The sequence below is a fragment of the Cupressus sempervirens genome, chromosome 6 (assembly GCF_028749045.1).
Source record: "Cupressus sempervirens isolate cs-2001-9-10 chromosome 6, ASM2874904v1, whole genome shotgun sequence".
In the NCBI taxonomy this organism is placed as follows: domain Eukaryota; kingdom Viridiplantae; phylum Streptophyta; class Pinopsida; order Cupressales; family Cupressaceae; genus Cupressus; species Cupressus sempervirens.
In genome coordinates, this window is record NC_143123.1 from 346914511 (window position 1) to 346931372 (window position 16862).

At 39.2% G+C, this 16862-nt stretch overlaps 1 protein-coding gene and 1 long non-coding RNA gene across 15 annotated transcripts in view; both read right to left on the reverse strand.

Moving 5' to 3' along the window:
- The window catches only part of POK (Vps52 / Sac2 family), a 227940-nt gene that overhangs the window by 103025 nt on the left and 108053 nt on the right, over positions 1-16862 (reverse strand). For all 14 annotated transcript variants that reach the window (XM_089788133.1, XM_089788132.1, XM_089788137.1 and 11 more), the window contains one exon: positions 13661-13744. In XM_089788133.1, the coding sequence (XP_089644259.1) occupies positions 13661-13744 (84 nt within the window). The remainder of the gene's footprint in view (positions 1-13660; positions 13745-16862) is intronic.
- LOC149552549 (uncharacterized) lies at positions 15440-16024 on the reverse strand. Its single transcript, XR_016352949.1, has 3 exons — positions 15910-16024; positions 15707-15799; positions 15440-15601 (listed from the first exon to the last, which is right to left on the reverse strand). It is a non-coding gene; the product is annotated as an uncharacterized LOC149552549 (long non-coding RNA).

Genomic DNA, 16862 nt, shown 5'->3' on the forward strand with positions numbered 1-16862 from the left:
AACCTCTATAATCGACATAACTCATCTAGACACATCCCTCAACACATTTGTTCCTTCGCAACATCTAATCTTCAATTTAGTAGTCTCACCGATCCAATCTTTCCACTGAAGATCTCTGCAATATTGTCTTGACAAAGACATATGATGATATCAATGACAACACATCTTTCAACTATGCGATAGCAATCTCTAAAGCATATACTTGAACATCAAGAGGTTGACAAGAAAATCGAGGAAACAATTGAATTTATCCAAGAGAGAGAAAGGATGGTAGGCAAAGGCCAACATATGAGGGCACACGAAGAACTACAAATGGAACAACAAAAGGTGGACAAAAAGGAAAACTTTGGTGATCTGTAATGTTCCCGTTATAAAATAAGTTGTTTATCAAAATGTTGTAACGGGTCGATTGATTTAATGTATCTCGAACCCATTTTTATTTTTGTTTCCGTAATTTGTGTCACCGTTGGCTATCTTTGTATACACTCGGAAAGTTGTTCTCGATGGGTATTTAAGCACAACATGTAGGTTGTCTTTAGGCATGCAATTTTGGATTATTTCTTTGTGCAATGAATTCCTATTGGGATTCTCTGTTGTTCGCCATTTCGGAAGTTAAAGATCTTCCCTATTTGGCTCTTCCGATTTTCGTGGGATTCAACCCTCACCCTATTCCGTTGCCTACATTACCTCGCTTGGATCTAGCAAATCGGAGCATCATCTTTCAGCATAAATATTTCTTGAATGAATTGTCTGTATTCAAGTTTCCATTATTGTGTCTGATTTACTTGTGTTTACGAACAAATTAGCAATCTTTGTGGTGGTCCCAACACCTAAGCGTGTGGAATCCAGGCATATTTCCGTACGACCCTCATTATCCATACGGCCTCCATCCTCCCACCCCTCCATACCACCCAGCAAAATTCATTGTACGGCTCTGTGTTCTACCATCGTACAACCCCACTCTATACGGCCAACAAATAATTCATATGGACTCACCTTCATACCCCGTACAACCATCATAAATATACCGTATGGCCAGTTTTACTCCTCCGTACGGCCATCAGTATAGACCGTACGGCCTTCATCCGTACACTATCTCATACCACCGTACCCCTTGTCACTTGCACCACCATACCGCCTTATGGCCCTTCCTATTGGCCATAGTCATCACGATACAATCAACTCATCCTTTTGGTTTCTAAACTAAAAGTACTTGAAACAGAACATTGCAGTGGTATCAGAGCTCTTCGATCCTGCCAGCCTGTGGATAGTGAATGAGAGTTTATAGCTGGAAGAGGACACATTCTGTTGATCGAATAGCTGCCGAACCGGAACCGACAACTGCCAAACTCGTGGCACTACTAAGGGAACTTGCAGGAACCAGGCACAGATCACTGATACGCAGCAACTCATGGAAGAGACTCTCAAGAAGTTGGCGGGCAATAAAATATCCAGCAAACAAAATGGTCACAATGAGGACTTAGTGTCGGGTAAATCAAACCCTCATCCAGCACGCTCTCGACCTTCCATGCCGACTTTTCCTTCACAACACGGAGGGAAACAACCAATGCAAGAACAACTAAGAGAAGACTAGAAGGATGCAAATTTTGAAGAAGATATATCCTACAAAGATTACGCGAATCTGAGAATGAGATATTCGGGAGGCGATAACAGAGGATATTTTAACGATGATCTTAGAAGAAAGTTGAGTAAAGTAAATTTGTCTCCACTTGATGGATCTGGTTCCATATCTGTGTAAACTTTGGTAATGAAGGTCGATACTTACTTCCAGCTGAATCCTATGCCAAAAGAAGAAGCAATCAAATTTGCAGCACTGCACTTAGAGGGAGTTGCACATGAGTGGTGGCATCATGGCACCATCACATTAGGACATGATCAAATTGTTAGAATCTGAAAAGATTAACAACCCAGAAAACTAGTACAAAGAGTAAATATCTAAACTATGAATGCAAATGATACAAAATCAAAATAGTAACACAGAGTTAGTCTCCAAGAGAGTAATGCAAATGCTAGAAGCAAAATAGCATTACGAGGATGCAAAAACAAGAGATGCAAATACAAGCCAGGTAGCATGCTTATATAGGCTAGGAAGAGGGAGGAGGTGGCAATACCAACCAATGAGGAGTAACCATCTATTGGACTAAAGATAGAAAAGTATCTTCCTAAGATAGCTAATGGATCCTCACATGTAGGAAGGTGACACCTCACAACCATTCACCTAATAAGACATGCTTTATTAACCTAAGCGAGATTATTAAAAGTGTACGAAAAACCTAGCAAAATAGGAAAAATAAAAAACTACACTAACACAAATAAATACTTATGCGAAATTCACTTAGAGATTGATAGAGTGGTTCGATGGTAAAGATCCGGAACTCAATTTCAAAGATTTGGCACAGTTGAGACAAAATAGATAGGTCGATTAGTACATTGCGAAATTTCAGAAACTCTTTGTTTTGGTCACAGACATTTCTGAAAGAAGATGGGTAGTACTCTTCATGGATGGACTGACAGAATCTCTGAAAGGTTGGGTAAAGGGGTTCAACCCTGCCACCCTGTCGGAGGCTATCATTAAGGCACGGAGTATGGCATCATCATCCACGTCATCCTCTTGAAGTTACTCACATGCCAAACCGTTAGCATTTCCGAGGGAAAATAAACCTCCGCCTAGGAAGCCGTCATTGGACAAAGCTACCAAAGAGGAACTCCGAAGGAAGAAACTGTGTTTCAATTGCAAGGGGCCTTGGGAGCCTAGCCTCAGATGCCTAGGAAAAGGGAAGATCCATTACATTGAGGTTGTATCCAATGATGAGGACAAACAGGAAGAAATGTCTATCGAAGACAACCAACCTCACAACGACACCAGCATGATTAGCTTAAACCGTATGGAAAGAATTGCAGCTTTGGTACGGCGCAGAGGAACCATTACCCTAGCCTGTAGCCCGAGGTGCACAGTTTTTTGTGTATGGGGAACCCTCCAAGGACAAGTTACAATGATGTTGGATAGCGGAGCTACTCTAAATTTCAGAAACTCATCCTTAGTGAAGCAAAGAAATCTACCTACAGAGACACACGCAGGCTTTCAGGTCAAGGTTGCCAGAGGGACTCTTCTGGCCTCCACACACCTTGTTCCTTAGCTAAGTATCACAATGGCGAATCACACGGTGACCGAGGATTTATTCATAGTAGACCTGGATGACTATGGAAGTTATTCTAGGCATACAGTGGATGGAGACACTTGATGAATACACTCCGAGTTTCAAACGGATGGACTTCACTTTTGTTGTCGATGGAAAGAAGGTTGTCCTCCGTGGAATGGCAAATGAAGGACCGAAGGAAGTTTCTATGCATCAAACGGAGGCAATTTTTCGGCATGATGACGTTGTGTAGGTTGCGCATTGTTTTATCTCGACAGAACCTATAAAAAGGCATTGGACACCTCCACAAAATGATGAGCTCCAGAATATTTTGAGTAAACATGATAAAGTTTTCATTGACATTCCTCCTGGCATGCCACCTCATAGAGGGTTTGAGCATACTATCGAGTTGGAAGCAGGAGCCAAGCCGATCATAACCACACTATACCACCATCCGAAGAAATTCAAAGATGAGATCAAAAAAATAATTCAAGAACTGCTAGAGAAAGGATGGATCCAACCCAGTTCCAGCCCTTTCGTGTCATCTGTGGTTTTGGTCAAAAAGAAGGATGGGACAATGCGCACATGTGTGGACTACCATGCGTTGAACGAAAAAAAATAAAGAATAGATATCCTATTCCAAGGATAGACGAGTTGTTGGATGAGTTGCATGGCACGGTCTATTTTTTAAAAATAGATCTTCGTTTTGGATACCATTAGATCTGCATGAGGGAGGAAGACATAGAAAAGACGGCCTTTCATTGCCACTGCGGACATTACGAGTTTTTGGTCATGCCATTTAGATTGACAAACACACCTGTTACATTCCAATCGTGCATAAATCGCATTTTCAACAAACAACTGCGTAAGTACTTATTGGTATTTTTTGATGATCTTTTTATTTATAGCAGGACATGGGAGGAGCACCTAAAGCATCTGAATGAAGTCCTAAGTATCATGGAGGAACAGTCTTTGTTCGCCAAGCAGTTCAAGTGTGAATTCGGTATGATAGAAATATTGTACCTAGGGCATGTTGTTAGTAAATATGGAGTTCAAGTGCATCAAGCGAAGATTCAAGCTATCCTTGATTGGCCTCCCCCAAAATCACTCACGGATTTGCAAGGATTTTTCGGACTATACAGTTATTACTGGAGGTTCGTCAAAGGATTCTCTCAGCTCAACGCACCTTTGACGGATCTGACAAAGAAGGGGTCTTTCCAATGGAACAAAAAGGCACAACTCACTTTCAATAAACTTGAAGAGGCAATGAGCACTTGTCCCGTACTGGCATTACCTGACTTCACTCGACCATTCATTTTGGAGTGCGACATGTCCGGAGAAGGCATTGGCGCAGTACTAATGCAGGATACTCCCCATTGCTTATGAGAGCAAGAAGCTTACGCAACCAGAACGCCTCTATTCTATCTATGACAAGGAGATGTTGGCTATTGCACATGCGCTAACCAAGTTCTGGCAGTATCTGGAAGGTGCCAAGTTTGTTGTCTGCAAGGATCACAACAGCTTGAGATACTTTTTGGAGCAACAGGATTTGAACGAGAGACAGCAAAAATGGGTAAGCAAGGTTCAGGCCTTCAATTTTGATATTAAATATGTAAAAGGAAGAAACAATGTGGTTACAGATGCTTTGTCTAGAAAGCCCACCGTCTGCTTACTAACCCAGATTTCAGCCGATTGGAAAGCACAGTTGTTGGTAGAATATTCCAAAAACACATTTACTTGTGAGCTAATGGATGGCATCACCAAGGATGATAGGTACAGAGTAGTAGATGACATCATTTACTATAAGAGTCGGATATTCCTAGTGCCTGAATCTAAATTGAAGATAAAAAATCCTGAAGGAAGTACATGACTCACCCTTGCCAGGACATTCAGGCTTCCTCAAAACATACAGAAGTCTATGGGAGAGGGATTCATGGAAAGGATTAAAAGGGGACGTGTTGCAGTATGTAAGAGAGTGTGCGATCTGCCACTGCCAGGAAAACAAATCCGAACATACCCTACTTGTTGGGTTACTGCAGCCGCTGCCAATTCCAGAACATAAGTGGAAAAGTATCTCGATGGATTTCATAATGGGGCTTCCCAAGGTGAACGGAAAGGATTGTATTTTCGTAGTGGTCGATAGGTTGACAAAGTACGCACATTTCTTCACCATCCACTCAAAATTTTAGGCCGCACAAGTTGCCGAGCTGTTTTTTAGAGAAGTCTTTTGTCTGCACGTGTTACCCCAAAACATTGTCAATGATCAAGATAGGCGATTCATCAGTATCTTTTGGATAGAACTATTTCAGATGGCAGAAACAGAATTGCCACCAAGTACTAGTTACCACCCGCAGACTGACGAACAAACAGAGATTGTGAACAAATGGCTCGAAGGTTACCTTCGGAACTACATTTCAGCACAACAGGAGGCATGGGTCCAATGGATACATCTAGGGGAATATTGCTACAATACCACGTACCACAAGTCCATTGGAATGGCACCCTTCAAAGCTCTGTACACGTATGAACCCCCTTCCTTCATCGACACGGTTCTTGGAGACAGTCACGCACCAAGGGCGAGGGACTAGCTTCAAGAGGGACAAGACATACTGAGATGCTTGAAGGAAAACTTACAGCAAGCACAAAATCAACAAAAGATGTATGCCGACAGACATAGGCTGGAGAGGAGTTTCGAAGTAGGGGACTTGGTTTATCTCAGGCTCCAACCGTATCGACAATCCTCATTTAAGGAAAAGGCAAAAGAAAAACTGAAACCTCAATTATATGGCCCCTATCGTGTAACTCGCCACATTGGTGAAGTTGCCTACGAGCTGGAACATCCAGAGGGTAGTCGTATTAATAATGTCTTCCATGTTTCTTGTCTAAAGAAAGTCGTAGGGTAGAACATCACAGTTGCTACCGACCTTCCGCCACTCAATGAAGAAGGAAAGCTTATTTTGGAACTAGCCGAAATCCTCAAAATACATGAAAAGATCCTACAAAACTGCACTGTGAAGAAATATTTGGTACACTAGCGACAACTACCGTTGGAAGACATGATGTGAGAGGGCAAGCACATTCTCTAGCACCCGGCATTGCATTTGCTTGAGGACAAGCGAAATTTGGGATGGGAGGATTGTAATGTTCCCGTTATAAAATAAATTGTTTATCAAAATGTTGCAACTAGCTGATTAATTTTATGTATCTGTGACCCATTTCTATTTTTGTTTCCATCATTTGTGTCACCGTCGACTATCTTTGTACACCCTCGAAAAGTTGTTCCCAACAGGTATTTAAGCACAGCATGTAGGTTGTCTTTAGGCATGCAATTTTGGATTATTTCTTTGTACTGCATATTCCCGTTGGGATTCTCTGTTTTTCGCCATTTCGGAAGTGAAAGATCTTCCCTATTTGGCTCTTCTAGTTTCGGTGGGATTCAACCCTCACCTTATTCCGTTGCCTGGATTACTTCGCTTGGATCTGGCAAATCGAGGCATCATTTTTTGGCATAAATATTTCTTGAATGAATTGTTTGTATTCAAGTTTCCATTATTGTGTCTAATTTACTTGTGTTTACGAACGAGTTAGCAATCTTTGTGGTGGTCCCAACACCTAAGTGTGTGGAATCCAGGCATTTCCGTACGGTCCTCATTATCCGTACGGCCTCCATCCTCCCACCCCTCCATACCACTCAGCAAAATTCATGGTACAGCTCTATGTTCTACCACCGTACAACCCCACTCTATACAGTCAGCAAATAATTTGTACGGACTCACCTTCATACCCCGTACGGCCATCATAAATACACTGTACGGCCAATTTTACTCCTTCGTATGGCCATCAGTATAGACCATACAGCCTTCATCCGTATGCTATCTCATACCATCATACCCCTTGTCACCTGCACCACCATACAGTCGTACGGCCCTTCCTATTGGCCATAGTCATCACGGTACAATCAACTCGTCCTTCTAGTTTCTGAACTGAAAGTACTTGGAACATAACATTACATGATCCTTCATGCATAATTCAAGGGTTGACTCTTGAGGATGGGTTGCAAGAAGTTTCAAATATCCTTAAAGCGGAAGATAATCAAGTGGGTGAGTTGAACAAGGAATTACAAGATATCACAAGAGAATCAAGATATGAGGAAAAATTTGATAAACCAATACAAGATGCTATCTCCACCACATTCTATGAGGGGATGCTTGAAGATCCTATAGAAGAAATACAAATGGAGTCATTGCCCAAAGCATTTCAAGGTGATCAAGTTGTTGCAAGTGGCATGATTCACCACCAACTTCGACCTCCAAAAATTTTGCCACTTGAAATGGAAGTTGATGGGGCCACTCACAAAGATGTATGATGGTTCTCCTATCAGTCTTGAAGGTATTATGTTTGGTGAGAGTCTATATAGATAATTGTAAGATGTTTTTAAAGAGAATTCAAATGGGAATTACATGCTAGATGATGAAGCTCCTATTGATGAGGATATGCAAGGATTGTTAAGTGGTGATCAAGTTGCTCCCACAGAAAGGGAAAACAAAGAACAATTTGGGTTGATGCTACAGCTGGATATTGTGTTCGAGCAATTTGGAGAGGTGTTTGATGGGGAGAATATCAAAAAATCCTTGATTTTTGAGGATACACTTGAGGAGATTCACAAGGATTCATGGTTCACTGTTCACAGGGACAAGCCCCCAAAGACAATATTTCATGAGATTGATTCCAAGATTGATCCTGCCTGGACTATCAATGAGTTCGATGTAGGTGTTAGAGGGAAGATTCATCACCAACTGCGACCTCCTGAAGCTATGGATGATCAATTGAGGTTCAAACAAGAGTTAACACCTGAAGCACACCAAGTTGTTTCTTTCCCTACTCTTAAAGATGAAAGGTTTGAAAGTTTTTATTTTGATTATGGAAATTCTGGAGAAACAACTTGTATTTGGATTAATCATGGACCCTATGAGTTGCCTCAATTGTTGATCTTGCATGATAATTTTCTTGAGGTTGAGTTTGAGGTGACCAAATTTTTTTCAGAGTATAAGGATGAGTTTGCGAGATTGAGAACTATCACCCAAACCTTGTTAGTTTTGAACATCTTGAGAAACCATGTTAGATCCACTGTATGTATCAGATCAATTAGTGTTGTCCATTTAGAGTCTTGTACATAGTTAGGGTAGATTTGTCTTGGACTATTTGGTTCAGGAGAGTAGTTTAGTTTGTTTTCGTGTTGACTTAGATTAGGTTTCCTTTCTGTTCCTTAGAGTAGAATGTGTCTTGGACCATTTGGCCCAAGGGGTGGAGTAGTTTCTTTTTAGTTGGTTAGTTTAGGTGTTTGAGGAGCCCTACTTTAGTTTGCATCAAGTCATTTGACTTGAGACCTTTTAGCTTCCCTCAGTTGAAGCAGTTTTGGTTTTGGGCTTTACAAGTGCAAAGGGGGTCCAGGTTATCACTCATGGGCGAGGTATGTAGATTTTACATTTTTGGTGGCGAAGCAAGCCTCCATCTTGTTCATTTCTTGAATATATTTGACAAGGTTCAGAGATTTAAGGATGTGCTTAATCATTGGTCTATGGTAGGACTTGTACTACATTTGGGTCGAACTCGATAGTGGTTCTTAAGTTATCATTGACATGGTTACAACATTCTACTCACACTTAATTGCTCTGAGTTCTTGATGTTTTGAAGAGAAGTTGGACTTAGTAAAATCATACACCTGCTTCAATGCCAGTATGGTCTTCCAAACCCTTCACAAGCTTCAATGCCTGCAAGCCAAACAAAAAGATTGAAAAAAAAAGAGAGAAATATCATGAGAAAAGAGAGAAGGCAGTATCAAAGCAAAAATAAAGATGAAATTTGGTTCAAGGGTGTGCAATCATCTCTACCAGTGCTATAAAAATAATCACTAAAGGCAGAACAGTGATTGTGGTGCCACAACGATAACTCTGTCGGGGATATAGACGCCTGACTGGCAGTGGGGCTCTATCCAGGTTACTATTGAAGTAAGGATATTATAATAGCTAAGTTTAATGGATCTAAGAGATAATCAAGTTGTTGTCGAGCGGGGAATAAATCATTTGCACACACGTAACTTATGGTCAGGATGCTTAGGATCAACTTGAGAGTTCTTTCCCTTGTTGAGTGCTTGTCCTTAAGTAGATTTTTGGATAGGTCGTCCTAGGATTCTTTCTTCTAAGTTACTTATTTCTTGAAATGTTCAAGAACATTGCTTTGGGTTGATGCTAGATGTTGTGAGGTTTTCACATCATTGCCCCAAATTTTGGGAACCCCCTTTTTCTTGATCGCCTTGACAATTTTTTTTTTGAAGATGTCCAAAAATTTCGATTTTAGAAAAAAATTCGCCTTAGACGCCTTCGGGCCAAGGGGGAGGAGGTTAGATTTGTTTTTTCACCCAGTTTTAATTTGATTTTCCGGAACTAGCAATTTTATCCTTTCGCCGAACAAATTTTAAAGACAACATTTTCTCGATAATTTGGACTATACTTGGCAAGATAAATATACAAAATTTTGGACTTAGACGGTTTTATTTTGAAAACTGGGTTGAAATTATATAATTTTTAGCATTTTCAAAAATAATTTTTTTAGATTTAATTGTTTCGGAAATTTTTATTTTTGGTGAAAATTTTGATTTTGTAATGGTGAAATTGAATTGGGAAAATCGATTTTGGATTAAATTGCAAAAATTGGCATTAAAAGGTTAAATTCGCCTTGAAGATTTTAAAATCTTTTAAGAAATTGGTAAATTAAAATTGAAAAATCGATTTTCGCTGGCCAAATCCGATTTTAAATGATATTTTAATTACCAAAACCTCATTAAATGAAAATGTTTAGCATCTCCAAGGCTTTATTAATTTTATTTTGCAATTTTAGTCTTAACCAACAATTAAAAATGCAAAATTCATTATGGCAAAATTAATTTTTTGCTTGGCATTTAATCTGAGCCAGAATTGTGCACTAATAAATTGTTTTCTCTCCTAGGTGCAAGTGTGTGAACTTTGTATAGGAATGCTTCCTCCTTCATTTCTCAATCCACAAGCAAGTCTCTTCTACTTGGTGATTTTGGAGCAGATTTTCATGTTTGAGGTCGGGTTTTTTTTTCTTCCATAGAGAGCTGCGATTTTTGCCCTAGCCAAAATTAGTGGAGGTCTGATTTTCTTGAGGAGCTGCAATTTTGCATCAAATCTGGACAGTATTATTTGATAAAGGAAATATGTGATTGAAATCTGATTTTTTGGCACGTGCATGGGCAATCTCAAGAGGACAGAATTCTGATTTTTCCAGCTAAGGCATCATTATTTGCAAAGGGCTTGAAATTCTTAGGTCTGATCCAAACTTCAAAAAAGACCCGACTATTGGTAAAGGTGAATTCAATTCATTCTAGAGCTAAAAGGTGGTCCTTAAACGGATTTTGCTCCTTGTTCTTGTCTAGTTTTGTTTCTCTTGGTTCTTCTTGCATTCATCATCCACCACTTCATCATCCCATCTATAGGTCGAAGATTGGAGAAATAAGCATAGAATCCATGATAGAACATTTAGCGAGGCAAAAATAAGCTAGAACTCCCTAGGAATGAAGTTGGGAGATATAAGTGTAGTCCATCCTAAGGCAACGAAGAGGCAAAAATAAGTGGTAGTCCCACCCCTAGGTTGAAGATTAGAGATTGATTAGTGTAGTGATAGGACTTGGCGAGATAGATATAAGTTCGAATCCATCGATAGAAAGAAGGTTGGAGATCGATAAGGGTATTCCATATCACTTAGAACGAAGGGGCAGAAATAAGTGTTTAGGATGATAGATGTTAGTGCACGCAAGAACCCTAAGGGAACAAATACTAAGAAAGACAAAGAGGATATGATGCTCAAAACCACCTTCTCAAAAATTAGGTCAATTACCGATACCAATATCGGTACAATGAACATGATACAGGTAAAGGACAGACTAAAGGAAGGACAATCCCCCATGGCAAAGAAGATTTACAAAAGTGGAATTGTACATGCAACGGCCTTCCTTCTTACCTTGCCTTGCCCAGAATTGGTTATGGAATGTGCATCTAGGTTCGATTTGGTTACTAAATCCATCATTTTTGACGATGGGAAGAGAGTGTTGGCCAACATCGGTAGACAAGTGATCGAAGAAGCATTTAGCATCCCTCGGTGCAAAAGTACGACAGTAGTAATGATGGACCACACGGCCAAGTCATTTCAAGATAACCAGGAGGCTTATTTCATGCATCTAAAATAGGATTGGCTACACAAAAGAAAGGATTCACCAGATCATTGAGGCTCACTGTGGCAGACTTCGAATCAGAATATGGAGATCTCATTGTGCTTCTCAGTCAAGTCATGGGCGTCTCACAAGGTATGCATTTCGAGAATTGGATGTACTACTTTATTGATGAAATTGTAAATGGAAAGGGCGAATTTGATTGGGCTAGAATTATAAGTAAAAATCTAGAATTGCAACTTAGGGCAGTGCAAAACTTGAAACAATTCCACATGGGGTCCTAGCCCTTCTAATTGATTGCAAGATGGCAAAGGTTGAAGTGTGAGCTTTAGTGAAGAATGAAATCGGGTGAAGGGTGAATTTGATTGAAGATTGAGATTCAAGAAGCCCTGCAATTTCAAGAAAGAGTGAATTAGTAGAAGAGATTTGAAAATATTTGAGGCTAGGCAAGGCTTGGCTATTCGTGCAAGCTAGCTTGGTTGGATTCAAATGGGAAGGTTGGAAGACCAGGAAGTATAAGTAAGGCAAGGATAATGGGGGAGGTTAAGTTCGATTTCAAGGTAGTGGCCAAGAGCAAGGCTGTCAAGTTGCAAAGAAGTTCACATCCAATGAGGCCATTGAGGCCGAGGCAAGATTACCACAAGTGCATGAAGACCTCATTCTTTCAGGGGTCAAGACATCAAGTACAAGCAAGTTCAAGTGGTGATGAGAAAGTTTCTAAGGACAATCTCAATCATCCAAGGCTTCACCTTATCTCAAGGATTGAATAAATTTATAAGATAAGGTTGATGAGGTGTCACTTTCATGTGCATACAATCAAATCATGCCAAGTGTCCTATATTCTCATTGGTTGACAAATTATTGTAATTTTCTCATTGGCCCACAAAGTTGGTGCCCTCATGTAATTGGTTGAATAATGGTAACCCTAATTAGGGTTTGTAAGATATAATCTTGGCCCTTGATTTTGCCTCTTAATCTCGACCATTCATTGTAATTTGGAGCCTCTATATAAGGCCATTTTGCTCTAATTTGTGAGAGAGTTATGTTGGAGAATTGTTGCCAAAATACTATCAAAATTGTTCTCTATTTATTGTTGTGGCGTGCATGGTGGATATACATGATCATTTTGGTGTATTGCATGGTTCTTCTCATCTCTCAAATTAAAGTAGGATTTCATTTCATGTTGTTAGAGTAGAAGTAGATGGCTAATTGTATGGTGATGTTAGTGAATGTTTGATAGGGACCTATTTACTAGGCCACTAGCATCCTAGCAGCTTGTTAGGAAGCCTTGTGTGGTAATAGTCCAATCACTCCTAAGTTCTACTTGCATATGATCTTTCCACTTGTACTTCAAGTTGGGTTGGAAGATAGGTGTCAATCTGAAAATCCTAAGAGTATCCCTTAGAATCATCGCACCAATGGAGGTAGTGCCGCTAGCAAGCTTTCATTTGGTTAGATCCCCGTCCATTTCCTAATTTCTCCATCCATAGGAGTAGTAGTAGAGCAATAAGCATTTGGTGGTAGTAGTTGAAAGTGAAAGTAATCAAGGAGAAAAGAACAAGTCAAGCAAGCAAAGTACCACCAAGTTATCTTCGAATGAATAACGTAAGCCCGCCTACGTGACTATCACCAAATCACATCGAAGACTGAGTTAGTATCCACAGGTGTAAGGAACATTGGAGTTATTCTCATGTCTTCATGAGTATTAACTCTTCAAAAGAGGAATTGAGGATTTGATATTCTATATCAAGTGTTCAATTGCTATATGTTATGTAGTGGTACAAAACTGACATCAACAAGGTCATAAACAGACTGAAAAGTGTCAAGAAAACTCTCCACATATCCCTATCCAAGTGGGACACCCAAATTAGAGGAAAAACTAATTTGTAGTTGAAATGCAACAATTACTAAGGAGCACAAAAGTTGATGCCAAAACACAAACCAAAATCAAACACGAGTTTTACTTTATTTTTGATGATCCAAATTGCTCGAACCCCACAATGCTCCTACATCAATTTCATTTGATATGCTCAAATATATCAGAGATAAATTGTGGTACTGACCGTGCAGTGGACTATAAGAAGATGTAATACCAGAGAACAACCAAAGGTTACACTGTAAAAAACTTACTCCACTGGAAATCCAAAAGTATTAATAAAATAATATCTACTGCCGTGATAAGAAAGCATCAAATTAGAGATAAAATAAGCATTGTGGATATAAGAGCACATTGAAGTCAAATAAGTTTGCCCACCTTCCTATTCCTTAGCCTCAAACCCTTGCCCATTGATTTCTCCTGAAGCGTCTTGATTTCTGAGCTGATTGATCCTATTTCTACCTGCAAAAGCAAATACACTTTCAAATATAAGGTAACAAAATATGAAAACCATTATCAGAAAGTCTGGAACTGCAGGATACATAAGCGCCCCACAGTACTATGAAAACTAACCAATTACAAACAAGTGACAATATAAAATGTGATACTAAATGTCCAAAACTCGGAACAATGAAAGAGCGAACTCTGAATCTCTCTTACTTTGTAATATAATGGTATTCCAGCATAGAGTACCTAATATGATAGACTTTCCATTTTCTCGTAGTGCAACAAGATAAACTTAAACGGCTCATCTATAAAACTGGAGAATATAAGAGGAAGGCAACAAAAGAGCTAACTTTCAAATTGCAATGCTGACAAAGTGCTTAAAATACTTACTAAACCAGATATTCTGATGTACTGTCTTGTTCATAAACTAAAGCACATAACTCAACGCTGAGCATTGAAACTGCAGATATGGTATTCAAACAAGGGTGGAGTGTGCTGAACAATAAATCGTTCTATGAGACTAATTATCACGGCTCAATAGTCGGAGTGCTTAATCAAAGAGAAAGAAGTGAGTAGGTACACAGCTTCAAGGGCCAACACAGAAGTCATAATAAGAATATCCCATATCATTTCTAAGGATTGCCATACAATTTTCAAAATCACTAACAATCGATAACACTACAATTCACAGCCCACAAAGACCAAATCTAAAGGTCGTAATTGATAAATAACAGATGATAACAATGGTATAGAAATATCCAAATAAACACTTTAATCATGGTAATAGATCATGGAACAAAGTATTCAACTTTAAACAACCATCCACTTCAAGAAGATCAAAATATGACAAACATCATCTTACAGAGTATGGGAAATGGACCCACAGATGGGCTAACATCCAACTGCAGACATTATGTTTATTACAATTCATTTATGCTTCCCTGTGATTAGCTCATTAGAAGGCCAAGTCATGTTCCAAGGCTGAAAGACAAGAACAAAGAAAGAATTATCTATACATTAGGCCAACTGTGGGATGAGAAAGGGGTAACCCTGCAAAATTAAAAAATGACATGACCCTATTGACCCCCCACATTTATTACTGTGTTTCTCCGATTTTTGAAAGGGCAATTTTTTCCTATATTTTGGAGATAGTGGAGGGAAAGAATTAATATAATATATAAAATATATACCTCACCACTTGGCTGAGCCAATACTGAGACAGACTTGGTAACTTTGCAAAACATGGCTCAGCAAGTTAGTGGGCTATTACTTGGTTGACTAAATATCTCTCGGCAAGTTTTAAAACCATGATTCAACATATTTCATTTAGAAAAAGAAAATGATAAGGGTCTCTTATTGATACTTATGGACAGCCTCCTGGACTTTTGCAGTTTACTGTTGACTTAGCCACCATCTACAACAAGGCTCTTAGCTGGCACTTAAATTAACCTTTGACAAGCAATATGATAAGATCCCAAGCTTGCTTCTGGCTCAAATAATCCTCCAATTTCATGAATTGCTGTGTTTTATAATGTATTCTTAGCTTCTGCCACATTCTTGCTTTAGTATAGAAAAATAGATGCCAAAGAGTTTACGTTTATAATTCTGTGTCTGAATTGTTTTCTTTAATTTATCTTTTCTTGGGGTCCACTGGAGACAAACAAATGCCTTGGCATTCCACGGACAAGTGAGGGAGGCCTAGACATTCACCAGGCCATTTTGTGGATGGTATAGCATCCCTGAACATCCTAGAGGCATCCCCCCTCTGCCAAGGCATTCTGCAACATCTCCAGTAGGGGCTGGGGCTCCAGGAACAGCAAGGACACATTTCATCTCTGCCCCAATATTCCCAGGATGCATCATTGTAGACCCCTGCCACACAAAAACATAAATGATAGAGAAAAGATATAAATTTCCAGTAGATAAAAGATTACTAATTTGAGAAACGGAGAGTCATAATGTATTATAAACCCCCACCTGACTATAATTCCCTCTCACCCAGGCCCTACCATTCTAAGGGAACTTTCCCTGCTAGTAGATAGAGATGCAACTGTGAATGGTGCTGCAGCACTGGACACAGTCAAAGGGTATATCAAATATACTCACTTTTGCAAATCTTTTTTATGAAAGTAAATAGTACACTGAGGAAGAAGCTAAAGAAAAAGGATAAATGCATGTACTAGAATCATCATACTGAGCCTTTTCAACCATTCTTCTGTTTACGTTGAAAATTTTATCGTCATGGTTGATCCCTCCTCCAACATTGATAACTCTTGTTATATCACAAGACACTTTTTGTAATATCCCTTGGCAAAGAAAGTCTAAGATCTGAAACTTCTTTAAAAAAATTTAATTAAGACTTTGCAAATCAATAGAAGCAAAGCAAACTACATTCTAGCAATGGACAGTGAAAAACCCCAGAATTGTAACCAGCTTACATGGGGCTGAGGTATTATGAAATATAACTGTCATAATCTGTTATAAATAGCAAAATTTATCTGCTACAAATTGTTGACAAACTATTAGCAAATATTCTGAAATGCACAGCAAGCTTACAAACTTTCAAGAAAACTTCCACAACTTAAAACAAGGGTTTTTTAAATGAGGGAAGCTAGACAAAGAAATAGATATAGCAATAGGACAGAATTTCAGGTCTAGCTTACAAGCAGTCCAAAATTATTTTTCTGAAGACAATAGTTGAGCAGTGTTGGGGTGTTGTCAAGTATGAATGAATGGATGTCATCATTTATGGCAACACTACATGAAGGTATGGTCGCATGAAGTAAAGTACAGTTTTGGTTTTGGTTAATGAGATAATTGTGTAACATAGGAATACTGTCAGCAGAGGTACAGTTTCAGTCAGCAAGCTTCACTGGATTAATATAAATGGCCACAATTTTGGATATTGGTAATATGAAGTTTGTAGATGATATAATTATGTTTTCTGGTATTAAGATATCAGTTGGCATATGTTTTGGATGGAAAACATGAAGACAGGTCAACACCACAAAGTACACTGTATAAGGCAGAGATTGGGTATTTAGGCTAAGCAATTGAATTGAATTGTCCTATCAATTCAATTACTTGGCAATGTAGGGACAAGATAATAGATGTTAACCCTCAATCAGCATGT